This window comes from Calypte anna, chromosome 2 (genome assembly GCF_003957555.1).
Source record: "Calypte anna isolate BGI_N300 chromosome 2, bCalAnn1_v1.p, whole genome shotgun sequence".
NCBI lineage: Eukaryota > Metazoa > Chordata > Aves > Apodiformes > Trochilidae > Calypte > Calypte anna.
Window position 1 is genome coordinate 143,340,747 of NC_044245.1, and position 19,325 is coordinate 143,360,071.

Consider the following 19,325-nt stretch of genomic DNA (forward strand, 5'->3'; position numbering starts at 1 on the left):
GTTACAGTGGGAAGAGCAGATTGCCTGTGCCCTGTCCCACTGAGGGTGACACTGAGAAAATACTGTCGGAAGCCCCGGAATTAGGCACGTGGGATTTCACTCAAAGTTGCTTCCTGTTTAAAAATAAACAAACACTTCAAAAAAGACCAGAAAATACATTCTGCCAGAAACAAAGGCAAAAGAGTTCCATCTATAACAGAGGAACTGAAAAAACAGCCACCACCGGAACTCTAGCAAGCAAAACACCAGATAACCAGATCAAAGTCACAAGGGCAGCACAGGAGAATGTCTGCTCTGCCCAGCTCTTCTGGTGAGCCATGGAGAGAGAAGAATGAGAAAAATATATAAATAATGCTGTACTCACCCAAACTGTTTTAAGATTCCAGGGAGCATTTCAGCCAGCTGATCCATGGAGGGATATATGTACCTACAACAAATGTGTTTGGGGAGTTACTGCACCACTGTAAGTAGAGAAGCTGGGGTATATACAGACAGAGAAGTCATTGTGGATTTAATACCAAATGTACTCATTACAAGACCACTGATAGTATGGGTGGAAATTAAACCAGGAGCAAGCACAAGTAAGCAATTTAACAGAAATATGAGCATAATCCATATGGTACTTTATGTGAGTTATAGGATGACACGTGTCTGGTCTGGCTGAGAGCAAAACAGATCATAATGATATCTTCCAAGAAGAGTTAACTGATAAAATTTGTGATAAAGTTTGAACTTGAGGTGAGTTTTCAACCACATTCACCACATTTGTATTTCTGATCCACCACAAAAAAAGTTTTCCCATGTTGCAGAATCACCAACTACAGCAACGAGATTGAGATCTTTGACCCATAGTTTGCACGCATGCATTCAGGGACCTACAAATTACCACGGGATAAAGGAGGGTAGCTTCCCATTAATATTGAGAAAATGAATGCATAGGAAGGGCTACAGAGTTTTGAGGAAGTTCAATAAAAACAGCTGTCAGTGTTTCTGGTCCTCTGCAGAGCAGAAGTAAAACTTTGAGAGAAGGAAATTCTGAGCAAAGTTTCAACTCAGCAGCACATAGAAAAATATCCATCCAAAAGTAGCATGAGAACATCTGCCTAGGATGTAGCCAAATCTCTGCTTCCTATCAGGACTACACTTAATTTTCTAGTTTAGTCTGCAAAATAAAACAAAACAAAAAGCCAAACATTGCAAAACCACATTAAGTTATTTTCTTAGATTTTCTTGTTGGGAAACTACACTTTATCATGCCAAAAGCTAGGGTCTCTGCAACATCTACTCGAGCATCTTTGTCTCCCAGCTGGAGGGCTGGGAGAGGTAATACAGCTTCATGTGCTGTCAGCAAGACCTTGTTATGCAGTGCTCTTTCCCAGCATGTAGCACAGATCATGATGCAGCTGGCAACACAGAAGTGTTAACGCTTGTTCAGGACATGAGGGCTAAGACACTTAAAAGCTCATGATTCAAACACATGCAAAGGGGGTGTGTGACTGAAATAGCTTTATAGGCTGCTCCAATAGACAACTGGGCCAGTTGACACTGGCTGAGAACCTGGCCCATCATGACCTCCTCAGCATCAGACCAGCTTAAAAGAATTAAAAAGGGAAATAGACTGGGTACATAAAAGCTGCTTAATAGCTAGTTCTTAGCCTTGTACCTTCTCCTTGGCATGTTGGGACTGCCTTCCTCAAGCCAATGTCTGACCAAGGGGCATCTTAAGGCAAACCTGTCTCATTTGAATTTAATGGGACAAACATTTTGGCAAAGACAGAGCTTATGACACGTAAGGTTTCCAAGAGCTCCTGCATCATACATGACACAATCAGGAGTACACAGCTATGATACTGGATACACTTTTTTAGTTACCAAGGTGGCTTAACATCTACCATGCTGCCATTTCATTAAAAAAATGGACTTAGGAATGACCAATACTGGCCAATGCTTACCTAGTTTATAGTAAAAATTTAGATTTGTTATTTGTGTTCAGGATGTCATTACTAAACAAGGTAACTCAATACTCAAACTGACATATGTAGACATCTGTCAAGGAACTGCTTTATAAGCACTCAAGTTATCAGGGATAAAACTTAAAATCCCAGACCCAAAGTCTATTGTGAACTGGCACAACATAAAGGAGATCTCAAGGCTCCAGTACCTTAGAAACCGAGTGTCAGGATTTAAGTTCAAATGCCAACTACTGTGTTTGCTGGAAGTGCTTTTTAATTAAACTGCAGATTGAGAGACTTTTTTCTAGAAAGAGAGTAAGTTTGAAAGCATGGCCTGTTTCCCTGGCAACTCACCCAGCTGGGAAAGAAGGAGCTCCATCCTGCTGACCAGGTGCATCCACGTGGCAGACTGCAAAGTGCTGGGTGATTTCCTGCATATCCTCAAAGTTGAACAGAGGATTGAAGCAAGTTTTATCTTTAGAAGAAGGAAAAAAAAAAAGGAAAGGAATAATTATGCTGTAATACTAAGTTTGCAGCTATAATAAAATCATTTATTAACTTGTCGTGCAAGTCAATAAAAAGTTGGTTCAATCAGGTGAGTTATGTTATAGCCTCGGTAAAGAGGCAGTCATTAATTTCTAAGGGAAAAGAACAGTAAAGCCCTGCTGCAAAGCAACCTGTGGTGGCTTGCTTTAATTCCCTGAAGCTCCTTGCTTGTGGCCAGCTAAGATTTATCCTTCCAGAGGTATTTGCTTGGTATACCAAAATCTCTAAAAGCTATTGTTTATGAACAGTTAAAATACTAATAAAACTGTGAGGAGTTTTCATGCCAGGCTTGGGCTTAGATGAAATTATATATTTACTTCTCCAGCTGTTTTTCTTTGGATTGTGTCAAAACAGATGGAGGAAAGAAAGTATCCAAGGCTGAGATTGTGACTTGTGCTTTTGCTCCAATATTTCCAAATACATATGACATGATGGGCTGCTGCAGGCTGCTCAATACAAATGTGTCCTTCAAGGACACTCAGTGTTGTAGGTTCCCAACTTTGAACTGATTTGATTTCTGATTTTATAGCAGTATTATAATGTGGGGAGAGAGTAAGCATATTTTGCTCCTAGTGTAGAAAGGATAAATTCTGTAGTACCATCTTTGAGATGGCTCAATATTCTGTGTTTCTGAATGTCCTCACACTACAACATACAAAGCAAAATCATTCAAGAACAGAAAACAACTTTAGCTAAAATCAGCTTCAAGAGAATGCAAGTTTGGGAAAAGGTTCCTCCTTTTTCAAAGGGAGAGAAAGTTCATTCATCATAAAGATAGACTTTGTAATTCGAGAAAGAAAAGTAGTATTCAAAGATGGGATCCAGACTAAGCTCTGTTCTGATTCACTGAAAATCCAAAATAAAGTTAAAACACTTCTTCAACTAACAGGCAAGACAACAGATTTTTTTATGAGTAATATCTGCCCCTCAGCAATAGCCAGACTTTAAAAATCTGCAGGTGTTTTTAAAATGTAAATATTAATAATTGATTAAGACACAGCAAATTGTGTGAAGCAAACAGGACTGCTGAAAAGAACGAATTAGAGCAGATCTGATTATTAGGTCATTATATTCCTGGATATGGCAGATAAGATAAAAGGAATTTATCAAAGCTCTTCCCTTAACACTGGGTCAGGACACCATGTCAGCACTCATCATCCTGATTTGACGTGTAATTCACAGAAATCCACAGCAGCAAAAGAGTGGTTATCAGACAAGACAAAGCACCAGCGATGTTGTTTTCAGTCCTGCTGGCAATGCAACCCCAGCCAGCCCCTACAGATATTTTTACAGCATTTAAACACTGTCACTAGGAGCTACCAGAAACCTTTTACTCCTTTAGGTGAAATATTCCAAGTACTCATTTTGTGAATAAAAAAAATCTGAGAATTAAACTTGCCGTAAGTGAGGAATTAGGCATCATCTAACAGGTTGCAAGGCACATAAACAAGCAAGGACCTGGGGACCATCACCTCTTCCACACCTTTGGTTACAGCAGCAGTGTTAAGGAACCTGTGCTATTAAATAAAAAGTCCACCTACGGTTCAGCCCGATGTCATGGTAGGTGAGGATCGCCGGGCGGTTCCCTCGGGGAGTCCCACACATGGTGACATGGACTGAGCCATGCACAGTCTCCACATCTTGCTCCTGGCAAAGGGCAGAAGGAATCAGTCAGGGGCTTGTCCAAGCACTCCACTCAACACCAGGTGTAGCAGAGCTCGGGGACACCATGAGCACAGGTCCTGCCCCAGCCCTGGCTCTGCCCACAGCCCCGGTGGTCTTCACCATTCCCTCTTCTCCCCATTTTCCTCCCCAGTGAGGGCTCTCTGCTAATATCTCAAGATCTAACAAGACACAGACAACAGTCAAATAGTTTTTATCCTTATGAAAAGGCAGCATAAGGAGAAGAAAAAAAAAAAGTAGTGTTTCAGTGTATTTATATTCAAAATAACAACCACTTGTAACTATGACTGTCAGCATTTACAGAATATAAAATATTTTTTTTCTAGAAAAAAGGACTTTAATTCAGCAAATAACTACTATGCCTCAAAGGAAGCAGTATTACGTAGACTTTATTCGCTATAAAAACTGTGAGGCCTTGTGAGTGTAGTAGTCCTCCCTAATAAACAGGACAGCCACACATTAGCTTCATGGTTTGTGGTCTAAACTGCCTGAAGGTTGCTATAGAGAAGCTTATTCCCAGCATTGTTGGGTGATTATAAGAGAAACAACTTTAAGAAGTATACTGTCATTTTTTCAGCAGGGATTTTTACTGTTTAATGTAATCTTAAAGTTAAGAACACCCATATTAGCAAAGCAAAGACCCACTGGGTACCATCTTTCATTTATGGGATGTCTATGTAAGTCAGGTGTGACTTGGATCATACGAACACCCACAACATTCAGATGACTATAAATAATTTGTTGGGTTTTTTCACCAATGTGTATAATGGGAATTACAAAACAACAGTTATTTATGACACTTATTTACAGTACCATTTCATTCCCATAGCAGCCAAAGCAGTGTACAGTCAGCAGCCAGTCTTAGCATTTCCCCAGGACACTTTATTTAGTGTACAGGACAGAGATGCCCATGTCACTCAGTACAGGGTACTCTCTGCTGCTGTTGGGCTTTAACTTGCTCTGTGCAGTGGTCCCCAAGGGTGAAGCCCAGGTTAAATTCAAATCTATTTAAAATTCTGCTGTTGAAATCAGGAGCCTCTGTGAAAAACTTCCCTGAGAAAAACCCAAATTCTCTTCAGAGATCTGAGGCACAATTTTATCTAAATCTCATCTCCTTAATTTGATAGATGGAATACTCCACATATTTTATTGAATGTAAGGATGCTAGGCAACACCATTCTCCATATTACCTATTTACCCTGCTATTAAACATTAACATCAGTTTTAAGTTACAATTACAGCAATGAATCAAGACCTGCCCTCCCCTGCACACTAAGCTATACTTTATTGAAACAATTTTTCAGCTTTTATAATCTTTCTAGAGATTAATTCCTCTGCATACTCACTGCATTACTTAGCAGGTAAATTGTATCCTCCATTTCCAGCACCATCTTTAGGCAATACAGGGTGACGAATAATCCAGCAAGTCAGAGAGAGAATAGTAGCTGGTTTCTACTTTGTCCACATAGGAAACTGGATTATATAGACAAGCTGCTGCTCTGCATAGGCTTGTGACTCCCACAATGCCCAGCAAGAAAAACCAAAACAGACTAATTCACGAGGACGTCATTCCTAAATAGGATTTAAGTCAGGTTTGACCAGGAGAATGTACTTATGATAGCTCAGACATCAGAGATGAACTAAGTCAAACTAAGTCACACAGTGTACAAAGTGCCAAAGTTCAAACCTAGGAATTAGTAAAAGTCTTTCCTGTGGCTGCTTCTATGAGATTTTGTTAAGTTTAGCTTCGGCTCTGGTGTTGATAACTCAAATGCTATAATGCCCCAAACCTCTCCCAAGTTAAATCAAAAGGAAGTTTTTTCTAAAAGCCAGGCTGAAAGTTTCCAGTGAAAACACAACAGACTTTGAGAAATCAGTGTAACTCAGAATGATTCTGCCCAACAGAATGGGAATTTTAAATGTCTGAAATCTTGTATTTTCCAAGTGGATAAAAACCATTTACTCTAAAAACTACATGAGTCATATGAATATCAATCTACATTTCATTTTTGTCTGAAAATAGGGTATTTTAATTATATGCTCTATACAATACCCCAGAAGAGATTTGCAATAGCAAAAATAGCAAATATTAATAATTAATAACAGCAATTAATATTTTCTACATCCTACATTGCTTCTGTATGTATATATTTTTCAATACAGAGCATAAAAATCAGTAGTTTGGCAACCTTAACACCAAGAATGAGAGTAAGCCATATTGTGTAATATACATCCTTCTGAGTGTGGAATATAGAAGTTATTTCCTCCTCAGTTAGAGACTAATAGGCATTTTGCATCATTAGATTTTTATTGCTAACAGCACTGAAAACCTAGAATGTGTTTTCTTAGGAGGGACCACGTTTTAAGATTTTGGATCTTCCTCTTTTATGCATTCAAGAAAAAAGTCTGTCCATGTTAAATAATGCCAGACCCATGAACCTGGACATCCCACGGAGCTCCACAGCCAATTCTTCTGGAACTAGAAGTCTGAGCCTAGCTCAAACTTAACGTCAACTAAAAATAGTTCCAGATGACAGGAGACCATACTCCTAATTAGTGGCATAAGTCACAGTCAGTTTAAAAATTGGTTTAATTTCTCAGTAGCTTCACTGACTCCTCTAATTAAAGATGTTTTTTCTGTTTTCCATTTGTAAAAAAATCTTAACAGCAAATACCCAAAAGTTCCTCCTAAAAGCCAATCAATTCAAACCAGTTTGTTCAGTGATACCAAACCAACAACCTCCCATCCCTATTGATCCTATTAAAGATCAAGAGATTTGTCCATGTGATGTAGGGATGGATGTTTTCAAAATGCAGAGCACCGAAAACAGATGGCAGCACATCCCAATCAACGTCAACATTATAGTAAGAGGCTCTTCACCAACTGATTTGTATTAAAACACTATCTTGGAAAAAAAAAAAAAAGATCCAAGGTACAGTAATCCGATAGAAGGATAAAGACAAACACACCATCTGTTCACATCTCTCACTTTAACAGAGGTGCTGTCTTGTCTTAGTGCCCTAAAACCACACATGGAAATACTGTCAATACATGTAATTTTAGACAGGGTACATTAGTTTGAAGGAGCTGATCCATTCTTAAGCAGATCTTTTATAGGGGGGGTGTCAAGTGACATTTTTTGACATTTTGTCATGAGGTTAGAAGGATGAAGGGATTTCTAATCCAGTAACACAGGACATTATTATTATTCCTTCACCCCTCAACCCTGGCTAAGGAAAATATGAATTGAGGAACATGTTTATGAACAGGTTTTCCGAAGTATTGGGCACATGAAGAAAAATGATTTGGATACCTAAAAAGGAAAAGCACACACAACTGCATATTTTGCTAAAAATTTGATGTTTTAAGTAAAATCCATCAAGATTATTTTAAAGCTTTCAAATATACTTAATCCTCAGTTACGATCCCATCCCTTTATTTTAATTTATAATATTATGCCTGTTAAATATACTTCTGTCTCTTGCCTCAGAACTGAAGGGAAAGCTTCAGAGTTTTCAGAGAGGATTTAAATAGCTTTTAAATTGCTAAGAGACAGTATTTTTTAAAGTTCATCACTGCTTATGCTATTTTTCAATTATTTTTTTAGTATCTTAAAGATCAAAAATATGTGAGCCTTTAATGTGATATTGCAATGTTGGATTTCAAAGCTCCTTTGCCCTAAATTTATTTAGCCTTTTTCCCTTAGGTTTTCCTACTCTTAAATAGTTATTTCAATTCATCTTCAATTCAAAAAATCCAATAACCAGGTAATTTTTTTTAGGCAAAGCCTCTATTTTAAATTAGTGGTATTAAGAAAATGAGAAAAAGGTTCCCTAATTCAAGTTGTGAGTTGGGTACACATCAAATCCTGTGTTCAATTTTGGGTCCCTCACTACAAGAAGGACATCGAGGTGCTGGAGGGTGTCCAGAGATGGGCAACCAAACTCATGAAGGTTCTGGAGAACAGATGTTAGGAGGCTGAAGGAACAAGGGTTTTTAAATGGAATGAAAGGAGTCTGAGAGGAGACCTTGTTGCTCTCTACAACTACCTAAAAGGAGGGTGTAATGAGGTAAGGCTTGGTCTCCTCTCCCTAGATACAAGTGACAGAACAAGAGGAAATGGCCTCAAGTTGTGCAAGAGGAGGTTTAGACTAGATGTTATGAAAAATGTCTTCACCAAAAGCATGGTCAGGCACAGGTTGCTAAGGGAGGTGGTGGAGTCACCATCCCTGAAGATACTCAGAAGACATGTACACTTAGTACTTAGGGACATGGCTTAATGGTGGACTTGGCAGCTTACTGGGTTAATGGTTGGACCTGATGATTTTAAAGATATTTTTCAACCTAAATTATTCTATGATGTAAAAGGATGAGGAAATCTTGGTAATAAGTTGCAAAGTTGCAGACTGCATCCCCTGATGCCAGTGGGAATCCCACCCTCTCACACCATGCTGACCAGCTGAGATGGGTACCATCTGCAAGGCAGCTCCTTCCCTCTCTTCTGCAGGCAGCAGGAGGGAAAGCAGCAGTGGTCCTTGCATGCCCATAGATACAGATCCCATGAGCTTGGATTACAATCATAGAATCTTTGGGGTTGGAGAAGACCATTGTGATCATCAAGTCCACCTGGTAATTAGAATTGCAAGGGACAAACTCATCTCTGCCAGCTACAGCTGCCCCACAGCTGGGAAGTTTTGCTTAGGTATTGAGAAAGCAGTCTGTCTCCTGAAACACAAAGCATAGAGAGCTGTACACAGTGATGAGGAGCCAGGTCTCCATCACCTCTAAAGCTACCAAGCTAGAGAATAGACAAATACATCAAACAAACTGGAAATACAATTAAAATGTGTTTGGCATTAAGTCAACATAAAGAGAAGCACAGGGCACACTGCCCTGCACAGGTTTATCACTGATTGTGCTGAAACAGGTTTGGTTAAGAACACTCTCCTACCTGGGAGGCTGGGAAGCTTCACTTAATTTTTCAAGTAGGTGCCACAGGAATGCAGATTTATAGTGCTGACTAGAGGTAGTTCAGAGCTGTTAATTTTTCTATCTCTTGTCTTGGCCATCGCCTGGTGACTCTATGAAAACTTTATTCCAGGGAATAGCCACATAGATGTCTTGCAACATGTGCTTTCAGAAGGGCAATATTGCACTATGCAGTGGCTCACTTCAAAAATGGAGAAACATGTTTAACTCCAGACTGTCTAAACCAGCATGTGAAATAAGAGTTTCTTCTTCCAAATCTGAATAACTAGATATAATTTCTGCTTGGAACCAACACCCCTCACAGGCACTATTTTTTCACTAGCGGCACAAAGCTAACTGAGCACTGCATAACTTTTCCCCAGAAGGGTAGAGCAAGTTTCAAGGGATATGGTGGACACCACATCCACACACAGCCACTAAATAAGGAGCTTCATTCTACCAACCACTGCTCCCCTTCTTCCCTGGCCAGGTTCATCATCCTCTCATGTGTAGCCCAAGGAACAGCTTCAGTGATCTGTGACATCTGGGGTGACACATGACCTTCCCTAATGGACTTCAAGGCTGTCTTAACAGCTACAAAGCACCTTTTCCATAAACCAAAAGAAAAACAAAGACACATAGATAGGATACTCATGGTTTTAAGGACCAAAGCTGAGCCTCCTTTGCAGTAGCAGCTCTTAACATAAAGGACTGAGACTTTCATTCTGTGTTTTTCCTTTCTGACCTAGAACAACCAAAGATTAAACTAAAAGAAAAAAAAAAAAAAAAGACATTAAAAAAACACGAGCTGGCAGAACAGGGCTAAATGACAAGAACCACTACTCTGGATTAGCGACAGTTAATCCAAAACATGATAAAACCCAAAAAGGCTTAAGGTATTTGATCTCATGAGTTAAAAACAATCTATATATACACTTGATTTACAAACCAAGCAAATTTATTCCAAGGATAGGAATTAAATATGGGTCACTTCTGGATTCTTAATCAAAATACTGCATGTAGTATTCCTGTTAGCAGACCTAATCTGGGTTTCAGATTTACTTAGACCAAGTGATCAATCTGGAACCAAACAGAAAGCATCCCCCTTGCTATGCACAGTCCTGCAGGAAGCTGCATGGTGACAACTTTACCTGACATTTATCAAGACTCCAGGCAGTGCATTTCATCATTAGAAAAGATGAGGAGAAATACAGAGAATTAATGGAAACTACAGTTTTACTATAGAAGTCAGAACCATTGAAAGATGATAAGGATGTCTGAGAAAATTGTCTCCATTTCTAGGGAAAAGACTGATGAGTTTGTGCTGGATTTTTAACCAATGAGATAAAAAATGAATAAAAACACAGGTGCAAATAAAGAGCAATGTGCCATAATGTAGAGATGGATTACTTCCTCCAAGGACCTCTGGCTACACATTCAAGAGAGTAGGAGAATTTAATAGCTTTCCTTATTCCTAAACAACCTGCCTCTCTCTGTACACTCTCATAATAAAAAAAAAAAAGACACTTGGTGAGCCTTGTTTCCCAACTCAGACTCCTTCTTGTCCTCGGTGATGGGGACTCACTGCTCACTGGTTTTGTCAAGGCAGTTACAAGTTGCCTGGTGCCCCTCCCAGTTCAACCCAGTTTGACTCCAACAGCCATGCATTTCCTTATTTTCAGCATAAGAACCAGAGAGGACTAACTTCTGAGTCAGGAGCCCAAATATTAATAAAATAATATAAGAAAGTTAAAGTCATCTCTCAAAAGCAGGACAAGTGGAGAAAGGGGAAAGCCCCCATCTGACCTCATGGTGGGCTTTATGTTCTGGCTGGTAAATACACACATGGAAATTACTGCCACTCCCTCTACAGGCAGCATTAATTGCTTAGCACCTTCCATCACTTCAGGAATGCACATCCAGGCTTCAGGAATGTTTTGGAAACTTTCAGTGGCATTAACGGGATACAACAAGAAGAACATTTCCTCTGAGGAAATGCATGCACATGGCTAACAAAAGCAAATTAATTGGGGAAAATGTGTCAGTGGGGGAGGGGAATATTTTGCTTTCATTACCACTGCTGAAGAAACTCATTCTCTTAGCAAGAATAGAGCTGCTTGCAAGCTGGCCACCTCTGTTGGACAAAACTTTCTCAACTTCAGCCTTAAAAGACCTCCTACAGTCCCCTTCACATTGCTTCGTCATCAGAGGCCCATTCAGGCCCTTCTCCCACAGTCACAGTATTTTTGGTGAGCAGTCATTAATTTCTGATCACATTTTGCTGTTTAATCAAATGTCAATTCAGTTTTCCCATTTACCCAAAAGAAAGAAAAAGGTAGATAAGAAGAGCTTTACTTGCCTGAACATCGAAGTCTGGAAGGAGGCGAGTGATAGCCTGGGAAGAGATTTTAAAGCATTAGTGGAAGTAATCTTGGCAGCTACAGAAATGTGCACTGTGACAAGTGTTTTAACCCACTGGATCAGCAGCAGAGAGCTCTGTCCTGTTCCTTTTATCCAATGAAAGCTCTTGCTGAACTTCAAAATTCTCCCCAAGTGCTTTTGCCCACTAATCATCATGGAAAACATGAAAACAGTAAATTATTAGATTAGAGACCAGCAAACCAGGGCACAAAAACTAGTAGGTCAGCTATCATTTAGTCACTGGACCAGTTAGAGGAATAAAACACCCTCCATTGCTTATGGCATCCAACAGCCCATCTCAGTCCTGCCTGGAATGGAAAGTCACTATTTGGGTGTGCACTGAGCACTTGCAACTCTAGTGAGGAACCAACAATGAAATCTGGTTACAGGATGTGAAAGATGGGAAGGGTTTTATCCTAGCCAAAACCAGTCCTTGTTATGTCTGGGAGCTGACATGGATAGGTCTATTCCTACCTGTGACAAGCTACTGCTACTACTGACAATATCCCACATCTGTAAAGGGTTGCTGCTAGCAAAGGAATAAGGTGACATCCTCCCCATGTCCTCTAGGCTAGAAGGCTCAGATCTTCAAAGGAAGAAGTGTCTTACAGTCACTTCCTTTTATTCAAAATATTTTATTCAAAGACAAAGAAGGAAGTCACACTCATCTTTCCACTGAGGAGCTGAAAACAGAGGGAAGAGGTCCAGACCAACACTTGTTACACTGCAGAGTTTGACAGAGAAGCCAAAGCATGAAAAAGTAGTGTAGAGATAAAGAACTTGAGACCATGGCAGAGAGGCCATGTAGTCCCTGCAGCCCAGATAAATTAAGGATGAAAGGCATCAGAAGCAATCCAGCTGCTGCCTTGGGCAATACCATCTCACATGGCAGACCTCAAAGCACTGCAGTCCAATCCATAATTATGGCAGGTGATCTTTAGGAAATTAGACAATGTTTTGTATAGACAAACAGGTATCCAAAGAGCTGACCAAGCCTGTGGAAATCATTTTACACAGACTTAGTTTTAACAATCTCCATTTTTTTTTAGTCTTACTGTACTATTGATCTCACAACCTTTTAAGCACACTCTGGGATTCTGTTGGAGTCTGGAGCTGAAAGGGATATGTAGATAGGGCATCTGTATATACAGCTTATGAAATAAGCTCCCTCACTGTCCAGGAACAAAGATGCAGCTGTAAAAGAGCCCAAGGAGCAACCAGCCAGGATGTGACTGTTAACCTTAGTTTGTGCTGAGCATCCTTCGGGAAAATTTTGCCACTTTGTCAAAATACTTTAAATAACTCCCTTCTCTCTATGTTAAGAACATTCACAAAGGAAATCAAATTCTCTGCTAATTTCACCATGCAGATAGAAAGGTAGCATGAAAAAATGATGTAGCAAAAAGGTTTAAATGTCAAGATACGAGCTTTTCATCTGCATGAACAGAAATCTGGGAAGTTAATCAGTGTTTTAAGATTTTTCTGAAATTCAAAGCAAAGGCATTTCAGTCCCCATAGGACTTCTGCTTAATATCTGCTCCATTTTGCTACTACTGAAAAATTCTGACATTAAAAAAGGGATCTTAGTTCCTAAAAAGTTTAAGTGTTGCATTCAGTGGTATCCAGACAAGCTCTGCTTTCATGCAATGTCCTTGGCAAAGGAGCTCTGCTTACAGTTGCTCTGCAACTTTCACTGCAGTCACAAGTGGAAATGATTTTCCAAAGTGTTTACACAAAAGAGGCAGGGAATAAAAAAAAAGGAACAGATAAATCAATGGTAAGTCCTATGGTAAAAAAAAAACAAAACAAAACCACAAAACAAACAAGAACAGAAAAGAAACATGTTTATTGATGTCTGTCATGAATTTTAATCATTTGTAACAAAAGAAAAATCTAATTTTGATTAAAGAAAGAATCTGAGATGTTCATTTATGTATTAATTTTTTGCCATGAAGAGGCTAAAGCAGAGCATTGCTACCATCAAACCGAGTCAGCCATTGAACCCAGCCTCAAGGCAGAATTTTGGAGAAAAATGGTGTAAAAACAAATAGGAAAAAAAGTACAACAGGATTAAAGAAGAAAAAAAAAAAAAAAGAAAAAAAAAGAGAGAGAAAAAGAAAAGGATGAATAGGCTTCTATGATGCAACCCCAGAGGAATGGCTGCAGCTTGTGGCTTGTGCACACCCAGATGGCTGCAGATCTGGTAGCAGTTTTGCTGTAACTCGGAGCTTCGCAAGGCACAGTCACCTCTGGACTCTGATGTGCCCAGAGAAAAAGTAAAGGCTCACTCTGTGCCTGCTTGAAATGCTAATGGAGTGAAGTTTTTATCTACACTGAGAATCCCTAGGTACAGATGGATCTGCATGGGATTGCCCAGCTGACATGTAAAAATCAGTGAAGATACCCCGAGCTGTCACTACTCAGAATACAAAAAAATTCATCTCCAGATTAGCACTAGAGAAGTAAAACCAAAGACCAAAAATGAGAAAAGTATTAAAGTTCAGTTTTCCATTATACAAACAGCCACCCTCTTAATCAATCACCAGTTCCTCTTGTTTTTTCTATACATTGTTAGAATTAATCTAAGAACACAATTGCAGTTCCAAAAGCAGCCCTGAAATAAAACACATAAGGCACTAGAAAACTTTAAAATCATTACCTCCTCCTTCTCTACCAGAGGTTTCACCTCTGCAAGGTGAGAATCCTGGAACTCTGTTGACATGGTCAGTAGCTGATATCTGCAAAGATGAAAAAAAAAAAAAAAGAATTGTTTTCAGCATGTAAAGATTAAATACAGGAACAAATAAAGATCCTTTTCCATCCAGACCCCCACCAATGACCCACTGTCTCAAGTTATAGATTAAAAGACCTGTGCAAGAAGGTTAAGAAGCTGTAGTGAAATGCCTCGCTGATTTATTTATGCAAACACTCCTGTACAACATGAAATTAGAGAAATGTTAAGGCTGCAACATCAAACAAAAGTTTGGCAGCTCCAAAACAGGGCATGCTAAAGGAAACAGGTCAGGGACCAGTATAGAGAGGGTCATAGAAACTGGCATTTCAGAGGTGAAAGGAGACATAGCCAAAACTGCACAGCTGCCTTCTGAAATCAACTTGAACTCTTGTCTCTGATTTGTCTTTTTTTGAAGCAGGCTCCTGCCACCCCCCCACCCAGATCTTTACTGTAAGAAGACTGAACTGGAGACTCATTAGCACCAGTGTCAGACTGACATCCTCCATTCTTTTGGGACAGAAAAAACTTTATCTGAACAAATGGTTCCAAGTAGAACAGATACTCCTTTAATTGGACACCAACAAGCTGCGAGCAACAATGCAGTTTTCAAAACCACTGAAGTAAGAAGCAGGACTGCTGTAACCTCCTCTAGGAAAGGACCAGCACCAAGATACCCAGCCCTTGGATATGGGAAGCTTTGCTGGGAACAGGGATACAGCCAAAGCCAAGCACAGGCAGAGAGAGCAGGAGGGGGTGCAGGAGGTGCAGCAGCATCTTCTGCAGTGGGACAGAGACACCTCAGTTTGGTGACCAGATCAGTTCAAAAAGGGGGAGTTGAAAAGGACAGTAAGTTTTCATTCAGTCAGAGGTAAGGTGCCAGAGGCTGTTCCTTGGTAGCTCTAATTAGTGGCCAGAAAGAGTTCTCAAAAGAAATACTAAACTCTCTTAACAGCAAGATGACAAATAAAAGAGTCAGTGTGTTTATTACATATCCCCTGGACAGATGGAAAAATGCCATGTTAGTTTTGGGCACCTCTGGACAAACTGGAAATTTATTAACTACACAACTATAAAACAAATCAGTTATTTACTTTCTAAGAAAAGTTAAGAACTGTCTCTAGTGAAGCATGAGTAAATGTACTCATAGAGCAAGAGAAAATTCTGAAACACATTTAGCAATTATTGACGAAGTATAACCGCAAACTTTTTAATTATTAACATTTTTCCTAAAGAGAAGCATAAAACTACAGAGCAAAATTTAAATCGATTCTTTAAACTGTGATTCCTCACCTCCTGACTTAAATTGGATTTAAGCAATCAAGAGCTGCAAAACCCACAGGACTATCCAGGAGCCAGCAGTTGCTGCAGCAGCATTTTTACTCTGCCCCTTGGATTAACTCCATGCACTTTTTCCTGGGCAAAGATACTCTGGTGGGAAAGCTTGCAAGAAGTCTAGATAGTGCAAGAAGCTATGAAGTGGCACACACAGATTAAGAAAATTAATCCTGAAATAATGCAGGTGCCTATGCATGTGGAAACAGCTTTACCTTTTAAGAATCCTTGATAGCTATGCAGTTGGGTGGATTTTTGGTAAAATATTAGGCCAGGGGCTTTAAACTTAGAGAAATGTTTTGTTTATACTAGTATTAATTATTAATTTTTAACCCCACCACTTGAGGCAAATTTATAATAATTTATAATAAATTTATAATAACGCACCAGAGATACTTAAACAGTCAGAGGAGTCAAGAAAGAGTTAATTTCCCAGCAGTCATTCTGATTCACCCTTTTCCTCCCTGTTTTCCAGTAAGTTTTAGCCCTCCCAGATTTCAATCACAAAGAACAAGCAAAAACCAAATTTGTCAAAGTTTCAAGCAGCTGCAAGTGACATTTTAGAAATCATGTTACATATTTCTGTAATTACAGTCATCTCAGTGATCTGCTGCTCTACACAGTGAGCAATTGTGCATAGCAGTGAGGGACAAGGAATGCTGCTCCAGTTTGTGAAGCCTGAAAAATCTTTACATTCAACTGCCCTTAACTGAAATGGCTTGTTCTTGCAATTCAGCAAATTCTGTTAAAACAGAAATAATGCCTCAATGTTGCATCCTCAATAGGTACTACAAGTACAAGGGTTTTTTCCATGTTGTGCTGATAGAAGAAAGTAAGAAGCCAGCTCCCCTGCAGTTTTCCAGCAAGAAGCAACTCAGGGAACAAAGCCACAGGTAGCATTTGTGTAATAAAGTTGTTTACATGGGATAGTTTCAGATTTTCAGGGACTCAGAGCACTGACTACAAGTGACCAAAAAAACCTGTGCCAAAAGAACAAGCTGGATGCCTTTAGTAGCCTTTAAAAACATTCCTGTTTTCACAATAGTTCCAAGTTTTTGCTCTATATTTCCAAAAGAACCAGCACTAGGAAGTGCTGACCAGCAGGTTACACGACTGCCATAATGTCTGCTGAACAACAGCCCAATGTGTACCAAGTTCTCATTTTTGGAAGAATACCAGATCCTGGAGCCACACCATATTTTTCAGATCAGGCATTTTCAAGCCTTGGGTCTTCCTTCTCTGCACCAGGAACACCTGAAACATTCCTTCCCAGAAACATCCCTGGGCAAAAGCAGCACAACAATGCTATTTATTCATGAGAGCTGGCAAACAAAACCCCACTATTTGATGGCACTGTAAAAAACATCTTATTTTCCAAAGAGAAAGATGCTGGGCAAGTGGTTTTGTACCACCCATGTTCAGCACAATTTTACAATCTCTAAATAGGTGCTTTGTGCTCCCCACCCCTTACGTGACAGGGTAGTTCAAAGCTAATATAACTGCAGAACTCTCCTAAACAGATAACTGTACAAGCATTCCTTTATACACATTTCAAAGCACTTGCCTCACATAAGTCTTCAAAAGACAAAGTTCATTTATAACTGCAAGTAGCAGTGTAAAGTTGCCAACTTTGAGAAAAACAACTTTTTTTCACCCCACTTGGCCAACTCAGTTTGCTAAGAGGTCCCAAGTTCTCCTCTCTGTGACAAGCCCCCTCCACCCAGCAGTCAGAGGATTAAGTTTTAAAGCAATCATGCTTCTAAGAAAAAAAAAAAAAAAAAAGGGTTTTGGTACCTCTGCAGATGGCAAATGCTTTAAAACTGATGATGTATCTGCCTTTGCCAGCTTAGTAGGAAAGGCATCAAACCAGGCTCTAGGGAGCAAGAGGGACATGGGGAAGGGAGAAGCAATCTGTACCATACTATGTTCACTAATTGAATCCAAAGAGGCTTTTCTGTACCCATTTCAGCATAAAACCACTGCTCCAAAATCATCAGAGCAAGTGTCAGAACCAAGGTTAATAGTTTAAGAATCATTTTACTGAGCCTGATTATTTCTCTCTTAAAGGTTCATAACACATCCCTGGCATCATTGCTGGAGGGACAGACATCATAGGTTCTATATTTTGGCAGCAACGGGTAGAGGATGAATGTGCAACGTGGCTTTGCACAATGGGGATCCCAACAAAGGAGTGACACATTAGGCCATCCAACCTCAACCAGCTATGTTGCAATCATAAATAACAAACATTAGGTAATACCAATCCTGACTGAATTCTTTCCAAACACAAAAGCAAGTTCAAGGATCTCCATTTCAAACTTTACTTTGCTGAAGACACACATACAGCTGTCCAAGTTCCTGCCATCAGTTGCATCACTAAGCACAATGGCCTCAGGTCCATGCAGGGATGGGGGAACTGCTACCAGCAGTACAGAATTTATCTCTTCCCTCATCCACAACTGTTTTTTTATTTACATGCTATCATGGAAAACAAAGAACAGGAATAGATTCCTGCCTGAATGCTTCATAAAGAAGGCAATTTCCTCAAACAACTCATTTAAGCACTGTCACAAGAGATTATTCTCCTTTTGAGTACTGATACACAGAAGAGTAACCTGACCAGAGCAGCTGGATGGCATTTCCTCCCTTGCTGGCTGAGCAAGGGACAGCAGTCACTTTACACACGGGATTAAATATGCACGAGGGTGTAATTGTAAAGAAGGGAGTGAGGAAGCACTGATGGCCACAGCTCTCAGCACTGGTGATGCTTTCTTTGAAGAAGGGGGGATGACTCAAGACTTAGGCTCCATAACCACACATGGGAGGTGTTTCCAAGCTAGCTACATCACTCTGCACTTTATCCCCTGCAAACCACATGTGTCTTCAGAGCTCAGGCACCAAAGCAGGAAGGAAAGACAGTGGTAGCAATTTGAGGCTTATGCACCCGTAGCAGCTCAAAGCAGTAAAGAAGCAGGTATGAGGAGAGGTTGGAGAAAGCAAAGATGTTTTTGGAGCTCTGCAGCTAAGATCTCCATCTGTTCCAGGTCAAAAAAATAACCAAGCAGCTCAGGCTTCTGACAGTAAAGCAAAAAAAAAAAAAAAAAAAAAATATTACATGACACTCAAACAGCATCTGCGTGCTGCAGAGAGTCAGAGAATCTTAGAATTGGAAGGGGCCTTTAAGGGTCATCCAGTCCCATCCCCCTGCAATAAGCAGGAACATTTTCAACTAGATCATGTTGCTGAGAGCTGTGTCCAACCTAAAGAGGTCAGTTAGAATTCTTAAAGTCATTAACAGTTGCTGTAACTAGTCTGACTGGCCCCAAAATAAAAAACTTATTACTGTAAACTGGAAAGCAGCTTGAGAAAACTTGTCTCCACTAAGCAGAGACAACTGGATATCAGTTATTAGCATCCATGTATGGCTACGATTATGGTCCACAATGCAAACTCTAAGTGCAGTATACATTTCATATATTTTATAATAAACTCAAACCTAATCTATGTGTTTCTGATTAATCTGAAAATGATTCATTTTTCAAGCATCCCAAGTAGTTCATGCATAAGCATCTGCCCACACCATGCCCTGTTTAAGCTACTCTTTGTTACAGTCACTGGTGTCATGAGGCCCTTTGTGTACTGAGTTACTGATTTCTCTGAGAAAGTTCCACACAATAAAACAAGAAAG

The 19,325-nt window shown here is 39.8% G+C and overlaps 1 protein-coding gene across 2 annotated transcripts in view; it reads right to left on the bottom strand.

Annotated features, from left to right (window-relative positions):
- Positions 1–19,325, bottom strand: part of NDRG1 (N-myc downstream regulated 1) — a 40,588-nt gene that overhangs the window by 12,738 nt on the left and 8,525 nt on the right. For both annotated transcript variants that reach the window (XM_030444945.1, XM_030444944.1), the window contains 5 exons: positions 14,231–14,309; positions 11,510–11,545; positions 4,040–4,145; positions 2,307–2,427; positions 365–427 (listed from right to left, as the gene is read on the bottom strand). In XM_030444945.1, coding sequence (XP_030300805.1) covers positions 365–427; positions 2,307–2,427; positions 4,040–4,145; positions 11,510–11,545; positions 14,231–14,293 — 389 coding nt within the window. In that variant the 5' untranslated portion in view covers positions 14,294–14,309. The remainder of the gene's footprint in view (positions 1–364; positions 428–2,306; positions 2,428–4,039; positions 4,146–11,509; positions 11,546–14,230; positions 14,310–19,325) is intronic.